This window comes from Tiliqua scincoides, chromosome 7 (assembly GCF_035046505.1).
Source record: "Tiliqua scincoides isolate rTilSci1 chromosome 7, rTilSci1.hap2, whole genome shotgun sequence".
NCBI classification, from domain to species: Eukaryota; Metazoa; Chordata; class Lepidosauria; order Squamata; family Scincidae; genus Tiliqua; species Tiliqua scincoides.
The window spans coordinates 43094284-43111645 of NC_089827.1; the positions used below are offsets into that span (position 1 = coordinate 43094284).

The window sequence follows — 17362 nt, forward strand, 5'->3', positions numbered from 1 at the left end:
AGCATCGCTGTGGTTGTGATGGGCAATGGACCCAGCTGGGCTGGCCCTGTCATGGACATTTGGTAAAAAAGATTCAGGAGCCTTCAGCCAGGCTGGACCAACTCTAATGGAATACATTTTAAATGAATTCACATGTGCTATGGGCAGTGTCTGCTGTTGTGATCAATAGAGGTGTCTGAAAATGGTGTTAGTTACCTTCCTCAGAAGTAAGCCCACTGCGTTCAGTAAGACTTAGGCTGTAATCCTATCTTACTCATCAGAAACAAACACCTCTAGTTATCAGAGAAACAGCAAATGCAGGTGCTTCAGCAGTGTCAATACCAACCCCAAATGGGCAGTTCATACAAAAACTGAGGGACCCCAAGTATTCTCACTTGTATGCAAGGAAGGTACTGCCTCTTGGGGGGGGGAGTTAGAATTTCATCCATTCTTCAAACTTCATCTTGAGGTGCATGAGCAGCTGGTTCCTAGAGGTTGCTGCTTGAGCTCACCCTCCTCAATATGGCTTAATGCTCATAAGCCAGTCTTGCTTTTCAACACTCACTCAGCTGGCATTGATGACCATTGATGGGTGGGTGAGTGGTTGCTGCAGGGCTTTTCCTCTTTTGTTTAAAGCCACTTTTCATTACTAGAAGGTCACTTCCTACAGCATTCTAAAGAAAAAAAAATGGCAACCGGTGGCAACAGCTGGCCACTGGGAATGTTAGCAGTTCTGCTGAAGCTGCCACAGCCCATAGAAGAGTGGCAAAAGTCGACTAGAAAACTGAAAAAACCAGCCCCACCTGCAACACTAAATGTTCAACATCCTGATGAAACCACTACTGCACAGAGGCATAGTGGACAAAACAGATTTAAAAATCCTTGCCCTTGGCAGGCTTTTGTCAACCTGGCAAGCTTCTGACAACCTGCTCCACAATACCCAGACTCCCCTGAATCAATCAGCAAAGGACTGCTACTTTGGGATGAACCAGTAAACTAAACAGCTATACTGTTAAGTGTGCATAGCAAGATCCTCTGTACAAAACAGCATTTAAAGTGTGCTTTAGCAGCTGAAATTTGGAAACTCCTATGCTATAAGGATTGCACATTCTGCTGTCACCCTGGCCAGAATGCCAGTTTTGTCTAGAGTGCAGATAATAAATTTGATCCTGAGCTGAAATCACTTCCTTGTCCCTGTGGGTTGTTTCCAGGCACTAAAGCATGTGTCACTTGGGACCCAAGAGCTACAGGTAGAATTGTGGTGAATTATCAGCTACCACCACTTCTGGTTGACCGAGCAACATGGCAGAGTCTGGTTCTTGCACAACCCTGCCACCACATAGTCCCTGTCCCAGAAGAAAGATGCATGCAAGCACCACTTCATTGTGAGGAAGTAACAGGGCTGGGCATGGTTCTTGCAGTGACTGTTGCTAGTTCCATGGCAGCAGCTTGAGAGAAGGAAGGCAATGAAAACTCAGCATTTGTTCCTGGGTAAAGACTGGAAACGCTACGATCTGACAAAGCAATATGTACGTTTTTCTGCTTTTCAACTGAGGAAGACTTCTGTGAGCCTCAAAAACTAGCTTCCAGTATTTAAAAAACACTTACTGGCCAAATGAAAATATGGGCCAAAATCCAACATCATGTTAGGCGCACATAAGCACATTGAAATCAAGAGGCTGAAGTGCTGGATTATGGCTGTTGTTGTCTCATTCATGCTGCAAATGCTGCTGACACTTAGGGAAGTTGTTCAAACACAAAGGAGACTGGGAACTTCTGTGTTAAGAGACAGACAATGCAACATTTCATTATGGTTTGACATATATCTACATTTGTCCCTTCAACTAAATGCTCCTGCATCAGAGAATTCAGGCCTCTGCAGTGCCTGAATCCTGGAGCAAGTGGATGTTACCCCTTCATCCACTCTGTCCTGCTTAGCATGTAGTTCCCCAAACCTCCCATGAACCCCCTTGCTTTTGCTATCCTCCTTGTGAGTGGATTTTCTTCTTTTCCTTCTGTATGATGCGGTTCATTTTTCCTCTTATCCCCTTTCTCAACTGCTCCCTCTGACTGGGGAACCAGAGGGTTTAATGGTGGCCAGAGAGGAGACATGCTCAGCTACAGCACCCACTGTACTCCTTTCATACTACGGCATCTGCTTTTGCAGCAGAAGGTGGCTGAGAGCAGGATAGGAGGGAGGTGGAGGCAGCTTTTGGGAGTGGGCTGGGGAAGGAAGGACTGCTTTGAACCCTTGGGCTCATTAGGAGGCCAGCCATGGCCACCAAGTCTGCACACAGTTGCTATTATTTTTTGCGCAGAGTCTACTGCAAGGTAGGTGAGTGGTTCCCAATCCCAGCCCAAGACATTTTGCTGCCTGGAGCAGAACACAAAACGGCACCCCCTTTCACCCTCCACTCTTTTTCAAATATTAAAACACACACCCAATTTCTTCTTCAAATCTCTCCCTCTTTCTTTCTTTCATTAGAAAGGAAAGAGGAAAAGCAGTGCACAGCCTTTTGCCTTCCTTCCTCCACAGTCTTGCCCCCGGGGGGAGTGAATGGATTGCTGGTTGAGCTGTCATGCGACTTCTGGAATTGGCCTACTTCATCCTGCTTCATGGCAGGACCAGCCCTGGGTTAATTTCCTGGAGGTAAGTGCAATGCAAACCATGTGCTCAGATCTCAAACCAGTTAACACAAAAGAAGGTTTCCCCTCGATCCTTCCACAACTGCCATGTAGATAGCAGCTCTTTTCGTACATCAATGCAAGAAAACCTTTGTGCATAATATCAGAATATAATAGTAAAACCATAACTTATTAAATAATCTCTCCCAAGTGCTCTGCTACATATAGGATTCAAGAAGAAGAAGATGGTCTTGTGTTGATTGATTCTCTCCACCTGCAAGTATTTTAGCATATAAAATAAATAAAACATTTCCATTTTCCTCTGTTCCCAAAGTCACATTCCTTATTACTGCCAGGAGAAATTACAAACCTGTGCCACCAACTGACTCAAATCCTAGCAAGGTTTTGATGTCACTTGACAATAATTTGCCCCAATAGTCTGTTAATGAACCAAAGGAAGATGCAGGCAGTCATGAGGGAAAGGCACGTCCGTTTTCACATAAGGCCCAAGCTTCTTCTGCTGTACCTGAGTAAAGCATAATTTGTTTGCTGGTTGAGCTGTCATGCGACTCAACCTGTCATGAGAAGAGTCCACAAGCTCCTTGACATGTTTTCAACGGGCTGGTGCACAGGAATCCAGACACATTCTACATCTGAAAACTGGCTGACTTTGGTCCAAAGGCAAGAATTTCAGAAGGTTTTCTTCAAGTATCTCAAAAAAACAAACACCCTGCCTCATTATAAATAACACATACTAGATACAAGAAGGGTATTTCTTCTAACACACTGTGTAAGGCACTCCAGCTCTGGTACCTTTTCATTTCTATCTACTGACTCTTGCTTTGGAAGAGCCATTCTCCCACGAACAAAGGTTTTCTAGGCCACTGTGTGCCATTCTCATCATCCGTCTGGATAGAATGATGCCATTCACTTTGCATTTTGCTTCCATAAAACATTTTTAAGGCACCATTTTTTAAAAGTCTAAAAGGGGGAGGGGGTAGAGAGGAATCCATGTTGTATGCCTGTTGCTTTTCCAGAAGTGCTCCTGTGCAGTTCTGGTAAGAAAATTTGTTTCACACTTTCAAAAGCAACTAATTGGATGAAAGATTCTAGAGGTAGCATGATATTCTTCCTATTTTTTTTTCCACTTCTTTTTCACTTTCACTGTGGGAGAAAGCAAGTGTATGCTTGGTAAGTTATCTGGATAAAGTGCGTGCAAATGGATTCAGGAGTGCAAATGGCATCATATCTTTAGCTGACGTCGGTTCCACATGCCCCGCTTGGAGTGGAAGTGGTGGAAGAATTTCCTGAGTGAGAGTCGGTCCACCTCCAGGCCAGCTTGAAAGATTCTGTGTGAGAAGGAGATTTAAACCACAAACTAATTAAAATGGCAAAAACTATGCCTGTCTTAACAGAGCTTGGAGGCTAAGAAAAGTTCTGTGAATTCAACTGACATGAGATGAAGGTGCAAAGCAGATGGGCGTTTAGAAGCTTCCACGTGGTACAAAGGAGACAGCCTCCACTCAGCATTCCTCCTCTGGGGGAAAGGAGTCAGAGCCTGGCAGAGCCTGTGCATGCCTTTCTGGGGGAGGAAGCAAGATTCTTCCTCCATCTTTATTCTTTTTGCAACTATTACCCTGCACATGCCCGATCTTGTCTGATCTCGGAAGCTAAGCAGGGTCAGGCCTGGTTAGTACTTGGATGGGAGACCACCTGGGAATACCGGGTGCTGTAGGCTTATACCATAGTCTTTCGAGACTGAGGGTTGCCAACCGTGAAACATCTGCTCTACCAACTCCCTAAGAAGGAATAATAAGAGACTAAGAGCACAGTTCTATGCATGTTTACTCTTCTAGGTAAGTGTGTACAAGATTGCAGCCTAAGAATTAGAAATAGAACAGGATGGTAAATGGGCAAGGCTGCAAAAGTAGCAGCTTCCTAGCTAAGACAGGAATGGAAAGGTAGTAGGAAGCCTTTTCTTCCTATGATTAAAAATTAACTTCAGCTTCCTGCCTCCTGATCATGAGAAAGAGGCCTTCCCACTTCCAGAAGGCCATATGGCCACTGTCCATGTCCAGAAAATTGCCAACTGTTACTGTAAGAGGAAAAAATTATGTGCTGAATCATGAACAAACTATGCTTATCTAGATGCTGTATCCCTAAAGTCTCCTTCTCCAAGCATGAGTGCATGAGTGCTTCTCTATGATGAGTGCTGATCCAGCTACAGCCATCTAACCTAGACTAGTAAGTGTGGTGCTTTGCAGTGCAGAAACTGGCAAAAGAGCACAGTATGACTTAGGACCCAATCCTATCCAACTTTCCAGTGCAGATGAGCCATGCCAAAGGGGTGTGCCCTGCATCCTGCAGTAGGGAGCAGTCACAAAGGCTTCCTCAAGGTAAGAATACCTTTGTTCCCTTATCTTGGTGCTGCATTGCGGCTGCATCAGTACTGGAAACTTGGATAGGATTGGGCCCTTAGATGAGGATATGAATTTAGTATATCAGCCAAACCACATTAGCTAAAAAAAACAGTTAATGAGTTTCAAACAAACATTTAAACAGTTTCCCAAATTTCAAGGTCACAACTTGCATTCTGTCCAGTATTATTCATAAGGTGTTCCTGTTTACTCAGTATTCTACCCTCACTATTCTTTTGATGTGCTGCAGTGATGAGAAGTCAGGGCTACACCCCGTGTGTCACGCTTCCCATGCATTCTCAGGTTCTTCAAGGGAGCTCTGAGGTATGGCACCACAACCAGTCCTGGATGTCATTCCTATGTCCCTGCCTAACCCTCGGGGGTAGATCTGCTGCCAACAGAGAAGGATTTGGGGTTCCACCTCAAGTGAGGAAGTTGTCAGTTGACCAAGGCCACTCTCCATGTTGGAGGTCATTGGTGGAGTAGAGAATGGAGTGCCAACTGTCCCAACTGCTCCTGACCTCTCTCTCCCTCTCTCTTTCACTCACACACATGCACTCCCAGACCACTTGTAGCACTGACTCAAGCAGTTGCTGGAGGGAGGAGACAACTGATTCTTTAAGAGCTCTTGTCTTTAACCTAAGAAGGCAAAGATTTTTCAAATACAGAAATGGGTTTACAAAGTAGAAAAAATAGACAAACTATAACGTAGGGGAAAAACAAGGTGCTAGGAATCAGAGGTAAGGCAAAAGAAATGAAAGATGTTTGGAACGACATATTCCATGTATTAACAAGGGAATATACACTTAGGGTGCAATCCTAACCCCTTATGTCAGTGCTTTCCAGCACAGTGCTTTCCAGCACTGACATAAGGGCAATGCAGCTCTGAGGTAAGGGAACAAACATTCCCTTACTTTGAGGAGGTGACCATGAGTGACACCCAACTGCAGGACACAGCACATGTCCCATTGGTACCGCTATGCCAGTGCTAGAAAGCACTGACATAGGGGTTAGGATTGCGCCCTAACAGATCAATCCTATGAATGCCTATTCAGTTCCAGGAAATTCAATGGGGCTTACTCCCAGGTAAGTATGTATAGGGTTGCAGCCTAAGTTCATCACCGTGTGTTAACACTGTAATCAGTTAACTGTGTGTTAAATGATTAACAGATCAATCCTATGAATGCCTATTCGGTCCCAGGGAATTCAGTGTGGCTTACTTCCAGGTAAGTACAGGGTTGCAGCCCAAGTTGGTTCTGTGACAACTGGTTCCAATAATGAGTTTCGAGAGAAACTGTTAGTTTTTCATGATGTATTCTCCCATTCTGTCTACATGTGCTGCTCATACTACAGATCTATCTAAATTCTTTGTCAAAGTGGCAGAGGTTTGAAAAAGGTTCTAGGAACCAGTTACCCTCTGTAAAGGTTAGGAGAGGGAGACTCAAAAGAGAATGCCAATGCTACCTCTGCAGCTAGAATTGGGACCATCAGCTATTGAGCCCAGGCAGAGAAAACTGTGAATCTGTATCTCAACTGACCTGTCCAGGAGCTCCCAATCCTCTCCTCCCCATTGTTCCCGGAACTCTTTGGTGTTCATGCCTCCGATATGAACGAGGTCAGACTTGTATATACCCAGGAGACCAAAACCATTCACCTCCCAGTAGCCTGTGAAGGCAAAAACCAAACACATCAGCCATGTCTACTTTTTTAATACTCACAAATACAGCTCTGAGTCCCACCTGTGACACCTATTTGCTTTTGGCCAAAGAGCCAAAATTAAACACTTTTTCCAACCAGGATGGAAAACGAGAATGGTAGGGTTGGACACTGGTTGAGGGCTACACCCATCAGAGGTTCCACCTGACCTGACCAACCTCCAGAACACTCAGTTCCCAAGGCAGTGATGATTCCCAGTGTACCTTCAGGGAGTGGACAAGGGGCCCTAGAGGGCCCAGTGCAGGATTTGACTCAGAACCCCAACAACCTGGCACAATCACTACTTCAAGCTCCTGCCCTGAAAAACAAAGAAACCCAACCAAATGGAAGTCCAATAGCAAACACATGTGCCAGAAAAAAAGAAACACACTCTTGCAGGTATAGAGATCCTAATGAGTCTATAAGCTCCAGTTGGTTTTTACTGGAAAACATGAATAGGACCCCACAACTCAGACATTTCTGTTCTTTTAATGATCTTGTTCTCACTGAAGGAGTAAACCTGCATCTGGCCTGTATTACTTCACACTGGAGATGGGCACTCTCATATGACTCCAAATCAAAATAGCCCTCAGCATATACTGCAGAGCTATGCATGTCTACTCTGAACAAAGTCCTAATGATCTGAATGGGAACATGTATAGGATTGCAGCCAGAGAGAACTAGTGTGTCTGGGAGTCCACTCTGTTCTCTGTTACACTGACAAAGAAGGACAAAACGAAGGACGCTTCTCTTACCATCAGGCCACTCAGGGGATGCGCCACAATGCAGTCTCATAACCATGGGCGCAAAGGCCATTTTCCCCTCCACACAGTGTTTTCGTATTGAGTCAATGATCCCTGATGGAAAATGGATGTGGAGATCACATAAGAAAATGATGCTGTGTGGATCCTAGAAGCAGAGACAAAGGCCTTTTAGACTGTTATCAACACAGGCCACTATATTTAAGGCACAAATACATACATGTGCACAAACCTCATGAAAATGCCTTCTTTCTGGATTCTGCATTTCATTCATTCATTCGGTTTTTACCCCACCTTTCCCCTGAAGGGCACCCAAGGTGGCTCACAACCAATTAAAATATATAAACTATAAAACACACATAAAACTATAACTATAAAATACACATTACAAGCCAGCCAGCGGCAAACATTTTATGTATTTATTTTTCACATTTTTATACCGCCCTTCCTCTAAGGAGCTCAGAGTGGTGTACATAGCTGCTCCCTTCTTTTGTCCTCACAAAAACCCTGTGAGGTAGATGAGGCTGAGAGAAAGTAACTGGCCCAAAGTCACCCAGGAAGCTTCACGGCTGAGGGGGGATTCGCACATCAGCATTAAAAAAACCATCCATCATAAAAACATTAAATAAATGTTTTAGCTTGAAACATTTTAGCTTGAAAGAAAGAGCTGCACACAGAATCAAGATATTCAAAGAGATATAATGCTTTATATCTCTTTCACCTTTATACAAAAAAACCATGTGTAAACTATTTGTAGCAGATGTCTTTTTGCAAAATTGTGTGTGAGAAAAGATTCCACTACCTCCATAAGCAATTTTTCCATTGCTAGAACACTTTGAGAGTTAAAAAGCACATCATCTGTTTACTCTAAATCCATTTTTCTATCATTTAAACCCACAGTTTCTTGCCCTATCCTCAGAACTACTTCCCTGCTTCTTTTTAATATCTTTCTAAATGGTTCAACAGATTCCTGCCTCCTGCCACTTTCTTTTCTCTGGTCTAAACGCATCCTGCTCCTTCAAAATATTCTCATGTGATTTGCCTTTGAGGAAAAACTTCTATAAGAATTCAAAGTGTTTTTTTTAATCATATTGGAATACGCTAATATTTTTCAGCATCCCCAACATCTCAGCTTAATCATCACTCACCTTTACTAGATCTATCCCAGCCTGCAGGCCTGCAGAGCGCTCAAAATTCCCTGTCAGCCGCAAGTACTGGTACCTGAAGAGAAGTTGAACAAAAAATTGGTATATTTTTTACCAGCAAACTCCCTCTTGCTGAGAACTATTTGGCCTGGAAGCTGGACCAGGATATAACTGCTTCCAACAGTACCGTTCTGCCTAGCCAGGCATGAATCAGAGCCACAGACCAAAATGAGGATTGCAGGCTGGATCCTGGGAGCCTTGGGTTCAAGAGCCATTTCAGCTAGGAACTCACTGTAAATTAACTTGAAACAAATCACCATCTCTTAACTCCAGTCTTCCATCTGCAAGATGGGAAATAATAGTAACCTCTTTCCACTTTGTAAAGTGTGTAAAACACTTTACAAATGTAAAACAAATGGCAAATTAAAAGTGCTCTATAGAAAGTTAAAGCATCATCATTTCGGAAAACTGGAGTATAGTATTTTAATTGATTTGTGTAGCTCTCACAAGAACAAATATTAGAACAGTATGTCGAGACTAAAGTCACATGAAAGTTTAGCTTCAGTATGAAAGTTCATAATAAATTGTTTAGGAGACTGTAGGCACAGTGTTCCAAATTGCTTAACCATAGTTAAATAAACAGGAGTGAAATGAATTCCCTTCACTCATCTGACTCCCACCTGGCATATAGATTTATTCTATAGCAGAGATTACCAAACTTTTTCAACTGGCATCTCCTTTGACCTACTGGGCCATTGGCCATGGCTCCCAATTAAGGCTACAATTCTATAGCAAAGCTTGGCGGATTTTTTGCAAGGATTCCGCAGCTCCCCTGACTGGTTGCCAAGGCTCCCTGGAGAGCCATGGCTCACAGTCTGGGAACCACTGCTCTAAAGGGTGTATTCATGGTCAACTGTTACACCTGTAGCAACCTTAACTGCAGACTATGCTAACTGAATCCTACTTAACCACATATCTGTAACCATAGTTTAAAGAACCTACATTAAGTACGAACCTTGGATCTAACTGCAGTTAATGCTTTTGCAGAGGTAGCGTTAAACACAATGAGAGCTGACAGAGGAAAGTTTCATTTGCAGCAGAATGCAGGATCTTTCAACTGTGGTTTCAGAACAATTTATCCCTGCTAACTGGGCAAAGGCACTTTTTCAAGTGGAGCTCCTCTTACAATTAATGGAGGAGAGTAACTGTCCCTCTTCATCCCAGAACAGTGTCTTTTCTAGGAGCTGCTTGCTGGTGTTCTTCTGCATCTTTTTAGATTGTTAACACTTTTGGGACAGGGAGTTATTTGATTTTTCTCTGTAAACTGAGACCCTTTGCTTTGAAAAACAGTATATAAATATTCTTAGTAATAATATTTACATGAGCTGAGATGTTCTAGTGAGCTAGTGCAAACAAGGGTTAAACCGAGCAGAGGGAATTTGTGCTTCAAAAAGAAGGGGTGGGGCAAATGGAATGTAGGATCCTGCTCCTGACTGCTTCGCCAACAAAAAGTGTTATGTCTGTATGTGCTTTGTACACAGTGATCTGTACCTGATTGTTGCAAAAACCATATTCTCACCTGCGCAAGGTGGACTTCTTCAGAGCCTTTTCCACATCCATATCATCACTGCTATAGTCTGTGATTATGACATTGAAGTGGGGGTCCTTTGTAACCCTGAGCAGCTCTTCCATGTCAGAAATGAATTGCAGTACCCAGCGTGCCTGGTTTTTCACTGATTGACAGAAGAAGCAAGCGGAACAATAGAATCAGAGCAAAAGTGGTTTCAAGACTTATACAAATGGCTATGAAATGCATTCCTTTTTGAAAGCCAATATGGTATGGCGGTTTGAGTGTCAGATTTACAGCCCAGTCTGAACAAGCCTTTGAATCAAGTATAAAGGCATGTATGACCTGCCTTTGTACATGTACATACTTTTACGTGCAATGCCAGCAGCCATTTTGGGGATGCTGCTGCGAACAGTGGCAGGGGCATGCTGCTGCAGAGCGCAACCTGCACTGAGGCAGGTAAGCCACAGCTGAGATGAGTGACCTAATGATGTGGTGGAGGAATGGGGAAGTTTCTGGGCGGAAAGAGTGGAAGGTGGAATGGGGAGGGAAGGGGTGTTCCCAGCAGCAGCAACTTGTGCTGAGATTCCAATTGCCATTCCCTCTCCCCTACTCTCTCAAACCTGTGCCAGTAAAATGGCTGGTGCAGATCCGAGGAGACCCATTCTGGCATTATCTGCAACCGCAGGGTGCCTTAAAAAATAGTTGAAGAATGTAGCTTTCTAAGAATTTCAGTTAATATCACATTCTATGGCTTTTCTGCTATCATGGAATTCACATAATTCTGTGCTTCAAGGGAACCGGTTACTGAATGACATCGTTCACTGAGATACTAATTTTCAGTTCTAGTACACAAGCTGGGTACTTTGTCCTAGTAGCATTTGGGAAATGTGACAGAGAATGGCAAGTTTCTGACATGATTTCTGAAAGCTAAGAAAGAGGACAGAGGTACAGGCCAGAAAAAGAGGGTCAACCCAAATGCAACTAGGATTGCTGCTTGTAAAACAAAAGACTGCTCTGCAAACTAAGGTACAAACACTTCGTCTTGATGAGAAAACATGGCAGAGACCTTTCAATTCCACTGTGTTTTGAAAAACTGACCTAGGATCCCTACTCATGGACAAAGGGCCAAATAACATCAATCTCCTTTTGCTATTTTGACAAGTTCTGAATAATGCTCTATCAACTCTAAAGACACTCCCCCCCCCCCCCAACCTTACCTGGCACTATGAAATGAACGACAGCACGATGATTCCAGGTAAAGCCCAATGGCCAACAAAGGACTGGTTCACCTGTGCTGGCCATCAAGTGACGCTGGCGGCCCCATGCTATGTCCTTCATAAGCTTCACCTCCTCACCACTGCTGACACCATGCCAGTCCCGTGCAAAGATGTATTCTGAGAAACGGACAAGGCGTCCTCCCCGATCGAGCAGCTCCAACTCCAGCAGGTAACGGCTGCCCCGCAGATGGTCCTGCCGCTTCTCCACATTCACAATGCGCCGCAACTGGAACCGTCTACAGTTGACAATATCATATTTGCATATCAGGATCAGCAACAGTATCTGACTTAGTGCAAGTCCATAAGCCTGGTAGGTATAAAACCTGCAAGATCTGTACTGTGCCCTTTGCAAGGTTTATTTCTTTTGCACCTGATAAGGCTGAAGGATGAAGGTAAGGATTATGCAAAGCATGCAATGGTAGCATTGCAAGGAACAGCAAAAGGATGCATCTACTTTAGAGATTTTAAGCTTTGTTTAATAGTCCTTCCCCTTATCTCAGGGAATCATTCTGTACAAAGGCTTGGGATCTCTAACAGATTTTTCAACACCCTCAACAAACTACAATTCCCAGGATTCTTTGGGGTGGTGTCATGATGGCTAAAATGGCATAAGACTGGAAAGTATTCATAGCACAAATAGGTTCAGACAGTGCAAGCTTCCTTTCTTGGACCTGACTGCCTAACTCAGAAGTGAGCTCAGCCCTCACCAACAGCATTGCTCATTCTCTTGTCAGGTGTTTAGGCTTAAGTACTGTGAAGCCGCTGGAGAAGTGTTAAGAGGGATCAATACCCTATAGCAGTGATGGTTAACCGAGGGCACGCAGAACGTTGTTGGTGGGCACTCAAGCCATCGCCCAGCTGCCAGGCGAAAGCCTCTGCAAACCGATCCTGGAAGGCGCCAGCAGCCAGGGGAAAGGAACGGACAGCAGGGGGAAGAGCCAGGCCCCCGGGGAGGAGCAAGGCTGAGAGGCTCTGTGAGGGGACATTTCTCACGTCACCCCCAGCAGCCCAATGGGAGCGCTTCCTCCCTCCCCTGTCTGGGGTAAAGCGGGAGGCTCGCACGCAGCGTGAAGGTGCAGTGTGTCGGGTGGGCTCAGCAAAGCTGCTGCTGCTGCTGCAGGCTTTGAGGCACCAGCCCTGTACGAAGTAGGTCCCATTAGAGTCATTGGGACTTGCTCCCAGGAAAGCATGGCTGGGATTGCAGCCTCAGAGCCCAATCCTACTGTCTATGCAGTAGGATTGCATGTCTACTCAGAAGTAAGTCCACTGTACTCAGTGAGGCTTAGATGTGGCCACTGTGAGACACTTAGTGTGGCCACTGTGAGATACAGGAGCTGGACTAGATGGGCCATTGACCTGATCCAGCGGGCTCTTCTTATGTTCTTATGTTCCTGTGTTCCAGCCGCTCATACAGCCACCCAGCCACCCCTCTACACTGCACAGCACAGGCTGAGGGAAGCAGCAAAAAGATGTTAATGTATGAGTTATTTTTTCTAAAGGAAAACCTCAGTATTCAGGTTAAATTGCCTATCGGCACTTTGCGTTAAGTAAGTGGGTTTTGGGTTGCAGTTTGGGCACTCGGTCTCTAAAAGGTTCGCCATCACTGCCCTATAGTTACCACTTCCAACCAGCTTCTCTAGTGGCTCAGACAGAAAGGAACAGCTTGGCCCACGAGACTCCAAGTTCAAGTACTGTGGCAGACAACAGGACTGACCAGTGGAAATGCCAAAATAGGTAGGGGGAAGCTGAAGTGAAGGTTTACATTTCAAATTCATAGCTTCTCCAAAACTGTGGTATAATATATCTGAGCCTACAGAAAGCAATCTACTCTTCCTTTCCCGATGAGGTCCAGGGCATGTCTACCTTCCTATGTAAACACAGAGGGTCCAAAGTACTACCCCATTATATGCTGCATGCCACCATTCTTCTCAGCAAAAATCAGAGAGACTGCAAAGACACTTTCTGACTTACCCTTTGTTTCTCTGGTTGAGCTTCTTCATGAACACCCGGGTAACCTCTAGAGCTTCCTTCTCTTGCAGTAGCAGGTTCCCTGAAGTGTTGCACCTCAGGTCAATCCAGTCTGTTCGCAGCAACTGGAAGTCCAGGTTACTTGCTCTGAAGGTCTGCTCCCAGTTCACTGGCTGGTCAAACACGGGCACATAGTCGAAGCCCTCTTCCTCTACATCTACCTCTTTTTCCTCTTCGTCTTCCTCTTCCACTAGCATTATCTCTTTTTCCTCTTGCACAGTTGGCCAAGTAGATGCAGTCCTGGCAGGATGCTGAGAATCCAGATCCACCCTTTCCAAGATGACATTTGCAGCGTCTGCTGCCTTATGCTGGGCTATATATGAATCCACTTGGTTGAGCCACTGGTCCTCATGAACAGGTTGTCTGTGGAAGGCTGCCTTTCCAGCTCCTTTGTCAATGACTTGGTATTGTCTCCTTATTTTTGTGTTGTCCAATGATGGGTCCTTGTTTAGGTTTGCACTAATTCCTGTTTGGGCAGAACTGGTTTTTCTTAGGATCTGTTCTGCTGACTCCTTGTGTGTAATAAGATGTTGCTCCCCGGCCAATCTGGGCCTTTTGTTGGTCTGCAGGTCCTCATCGTCCACTTTCCTCTTGGCTGTTAACTCCTGGACACTCCTGTCATGACGAGGAGAGTTTCTGGAGTTTTCTTTGACTCTGCCTCTCACATGTGGCCTCTTTTTTGGTGAATCTCTTTCTCGATTGATTTTACTCTTGTTTTGACTGGCTGGTGTAAATCTCAGTCTTTTAGGATCTTTGCTCTGTGTATCCTGCACTGTAACTGACAAGAGATTCCTATGCTTTGGGAAATAATCATCAACATTGGCATAGTGTGTTGTCAGGACAGGGTTTCTACCAGCACTGAGTCTGGAGGAGTTCAGTAAGTAAACTGTATCTTCTGTTCCTGGGTCTGAATATTGGATATCATCAAAATTTTCTCCCTCAAAGCCTGAAAAAAATAACACATCATTATATCTCCTATGCTTTGTCATTCTCTTGCCATCTTCTGCATGGAGAAAGGAATTAAAATTAAAATATTGCCTCTTCCTGCCAAGTCCACCTTCTTTTACATACCAGTTCTCCCTTCCCCTCAAAGTTACTTTTTCCTAAGGCTGGACCCAAACAATAGTTTTTTTTAACAGAGTTTAGTACTATGATAGAACCACCATGGTATGCTGTATATACACAAATTGCTTTTGAAGCATTAAAAATATCCTGCAAAATCTGTTTGGCCAGTGGGACAGGAAAAGAATCCATGAGAATACACACAGTACACAATGATGATTCTCTCACACCACCATCAGTTTTCTGTAAAAAAAAAATAAAAATCTAAGACTTTTACCTAGTTCTGTCTTCCAACATAAATTTCCCAACCTGTGTGGATGAAGTCCAAACTATTATTATTATTAATTAACAGTATTTATATACTGTTTTTCAACAGGAAGTTCACAAAGCAGTTTACAGAGAAAATCAAACAAACAACTAATGGCTCCCTGTCCCAAAAGGGCTCACAATCTAAAAGGATGCAAAAGAACACCAGCTGACAGCTACTAGAAAAGACAGTGCAGGGTGAGGAAGGCCAGTTACTCTCCCCCCCCCCCCCGCTAAATAAAAGAGGAGCATCCACTTAAAAAGTGCCTCTTATCCAGTTTGCAGGGTAAGAGTTAACTACATAGAACAAAAGACATAAGGAAAACCCTGCAGGATCTTGCCAAAGGCCTATCTTATCCAAAATCTTATTTTGCACAGTGGTCCACCAGCTGTCTCTGGAAAGTCCAGAAGCTGGAGAGCATGGTATACATCTCCCTCAGCATTGCTCCCTACAACTAATATTCAGAGGCATACCACTACTGAACCTTAGGCATCATGGTTAGTAGCCATTGATAGACCAGTCCTCCATGAATTTATTCAATCTTTTTTCAAAAGCTATCACAGCTAGTGGTGATCACCACATCTGTGGCAATGCATTCCACAGACTAATTATGTGCTATGTGAAGAAGTCCATTATTAGCTTTCAACACGTGGCTTTCTCAAAGTTGAAATGGAGTTATGGAGGCTGCCCATTGATCACAGAAATGGCAGGGGGAGGGGAGGAATCATTCAATAACGTTTTCCCATGTATATTGCTCCCCTCGAACAATCTGCTGCAAAAGGAAAAACATACAAGAACCCTTGGGCTTTCTGTCAATACAGGTGCTGTGTTTGGGAGAGGAAAGAATGTGTTTCTATGTGAAGACTAAGCACCTTGTTCTAAATTACACAAGTTCCTCACTCTGGTTGTACCTCCTTTGTCAGTTATCTAAACTCACCTCTTTTTACTTTATCCATCCCAAGTTTCCTATTTTGTTTTCACTTACTGTCAGTCACCTCCCTGCATTACAATCTCTGAGCATGAACTGGAGGTTGTCCATGACTTTGTGTACCTTGGCTCAACGATCTCCGACACTCATTCTCTCGATACCGAGCTAAACAAGCGCATCGGTAAAGCAGCTACCACGTTTTCCAGACTCACAAAGAGAGTCTGGTCCAACAAGAAGCTGACGGAACATACCAAGATCCAGGTCTACAGAGCTTGCGTCCTGAGTACACTTCTGTACTGCAGCGAGTCATGGACTCTTCGCTCACAACAGGAGAGGAAACTGAGCGCTTTCCACATGCGCTGCCTCCGACGCATCCTCGGCATCACCTGGCAGGACAAAGTTCCAAACAACACAGTCCTGGAACGTGCTGGAATCCCTAGCATGTATTCACTGCTGAAACAGAGACGCCTGCGTTGGCTTGGTCATGTCGTGAGAATGGATGATGGCCGGATCCCAAAGGATCTCCTCTATGGAGAACTCGTGCAAGGAAAGCGCCCTACAGGTAGACCACAGCTGCGATACAAGGACATCTGCAAGAGGGATCTGAAGGCCTTAGGGATGGACCTCAACAAGTGGGAGACCCTGGCCTCTGAGTGGCCTGCTTGGAGGCAGGCTGTGCAGCATGGCCTTTCCCAGTTTGAAGAGACACTTTGCCAACAGTCTGAGGCTAAGAGGCAAAGAAGGAAGGCCCATAGCCAGGGAGACAGACCAGGGACAGACTGCACTTGCTCCCGGTGTGGAAGGGATTGTCACTCCCGGATTGGCCTTTTCAGCCACACTAGACGCTGTGCCAGAACCACCTTTCAGAGCGCGATACCATAGTCTTTCGAGACTGAAGGTTGCCAATACATACTGTCAGTCATACTTATTATGACTATTTATGATGATCCCATACACTTTTTAGAGAAGGAAAGTATAGGTCCCTGTCCCACAGGAATTTCAATCTCAGTATTAATACAATAGGCAAGAGAAGAAGGGAAGAGAAATGGAGATGGAGTAAACAGGTGAATAATATGAAATTATTTAAGTTACATGTTCTTAAACATAATTACAGCAAGGTTAGGGGCTCTTCACTTAAAAGTGGATTTTAGGAAGGGTTCTGAAGGAAGTAAGAGAGGCAGTGAAAGAAGCAAAAGAAGACAACGATTATACTTCTGTGTCTGCCATGAAGATACATACCTGGTTCTTCTGTAAATTCCACAGAATCGAGATTTTTCCCATCTGGTTGATCCATTTTCATATATTTGGAGAAGCCAAACCTGCAGGCATTACAGAAGAGATTTAGGCATGTGCATTGATTCACTGTTGAACATACCAGCATTTAATGCCCCCCTGCTTGCTTTGTCTGAGGTTGATTCTACCTTCAGTTTCTGTGGGTGTTCTTTATTCAGTCAAAAGAATGAAATTGTACGGGTTTTCTGGGACTATACCACTTTGAGGCTACCCATGGTGGGTTGCACTTTGAGAGCTACACACTACCACACACAAAATATAGCATCTCAGAGAAG

General features: G+C 44.4%; 1 protein-coding gene and 1 pseudogene across 1 annotated transcript in view; one reads left to right on the forward strand and one right to left on the reverse strand.

Moving 5' to 3' along the window:
- Positions 1 to 3811: 3811 nt before the first annotated feature.
- The window catches only part of B4GALNT3 (beta-1,4-N-acetyl-galactosaminyltransferase 3), a 96582-nt gene continuing 83031 nt past the window's right edge, over positions 3812 to 17362 (reverse strand). Inside the window, exons 16-23 of the mRNA XM_066633475.1 lie at positions 17034 to 17113; positions 13441 to 14443; positions 11410 to 11705; positions 10202 to 10355; positions 8626 to 8698; positions 7472 to 7625; positions 6560 to 6686; positions 3812 to 3953 (exon numbers count right to left, since the gene is read on the reverse strand). Of these exons, the coding sequence (XP_066489572.1) occupies positions 3848 to 3953; positions 6560 to 6686; positions 7472 to 7625; positions 8626 to 8698; positions 10202 to 10355; positions 11410 to 11705; positions 13441 to 14443; positions 17034 to 17113 (1993 nt within the window). The 3' untranslated portion in view covers positions 3812 to 3847. The remainder of the gene's footprint in view (positions 3954 to 6559; positions 6687 to 7471; positions 7626 to 8625; positions 8699 to 10201; positions 10356 to 11409; positions 11706 to 13440; positions 14444 to 17033; positions 17114 to 17362) is intronic.
- LOC136657769 (5S ribosomal RNA) lies at positions 4226 to 4342 on the forward strand (annotated as a pseudogene).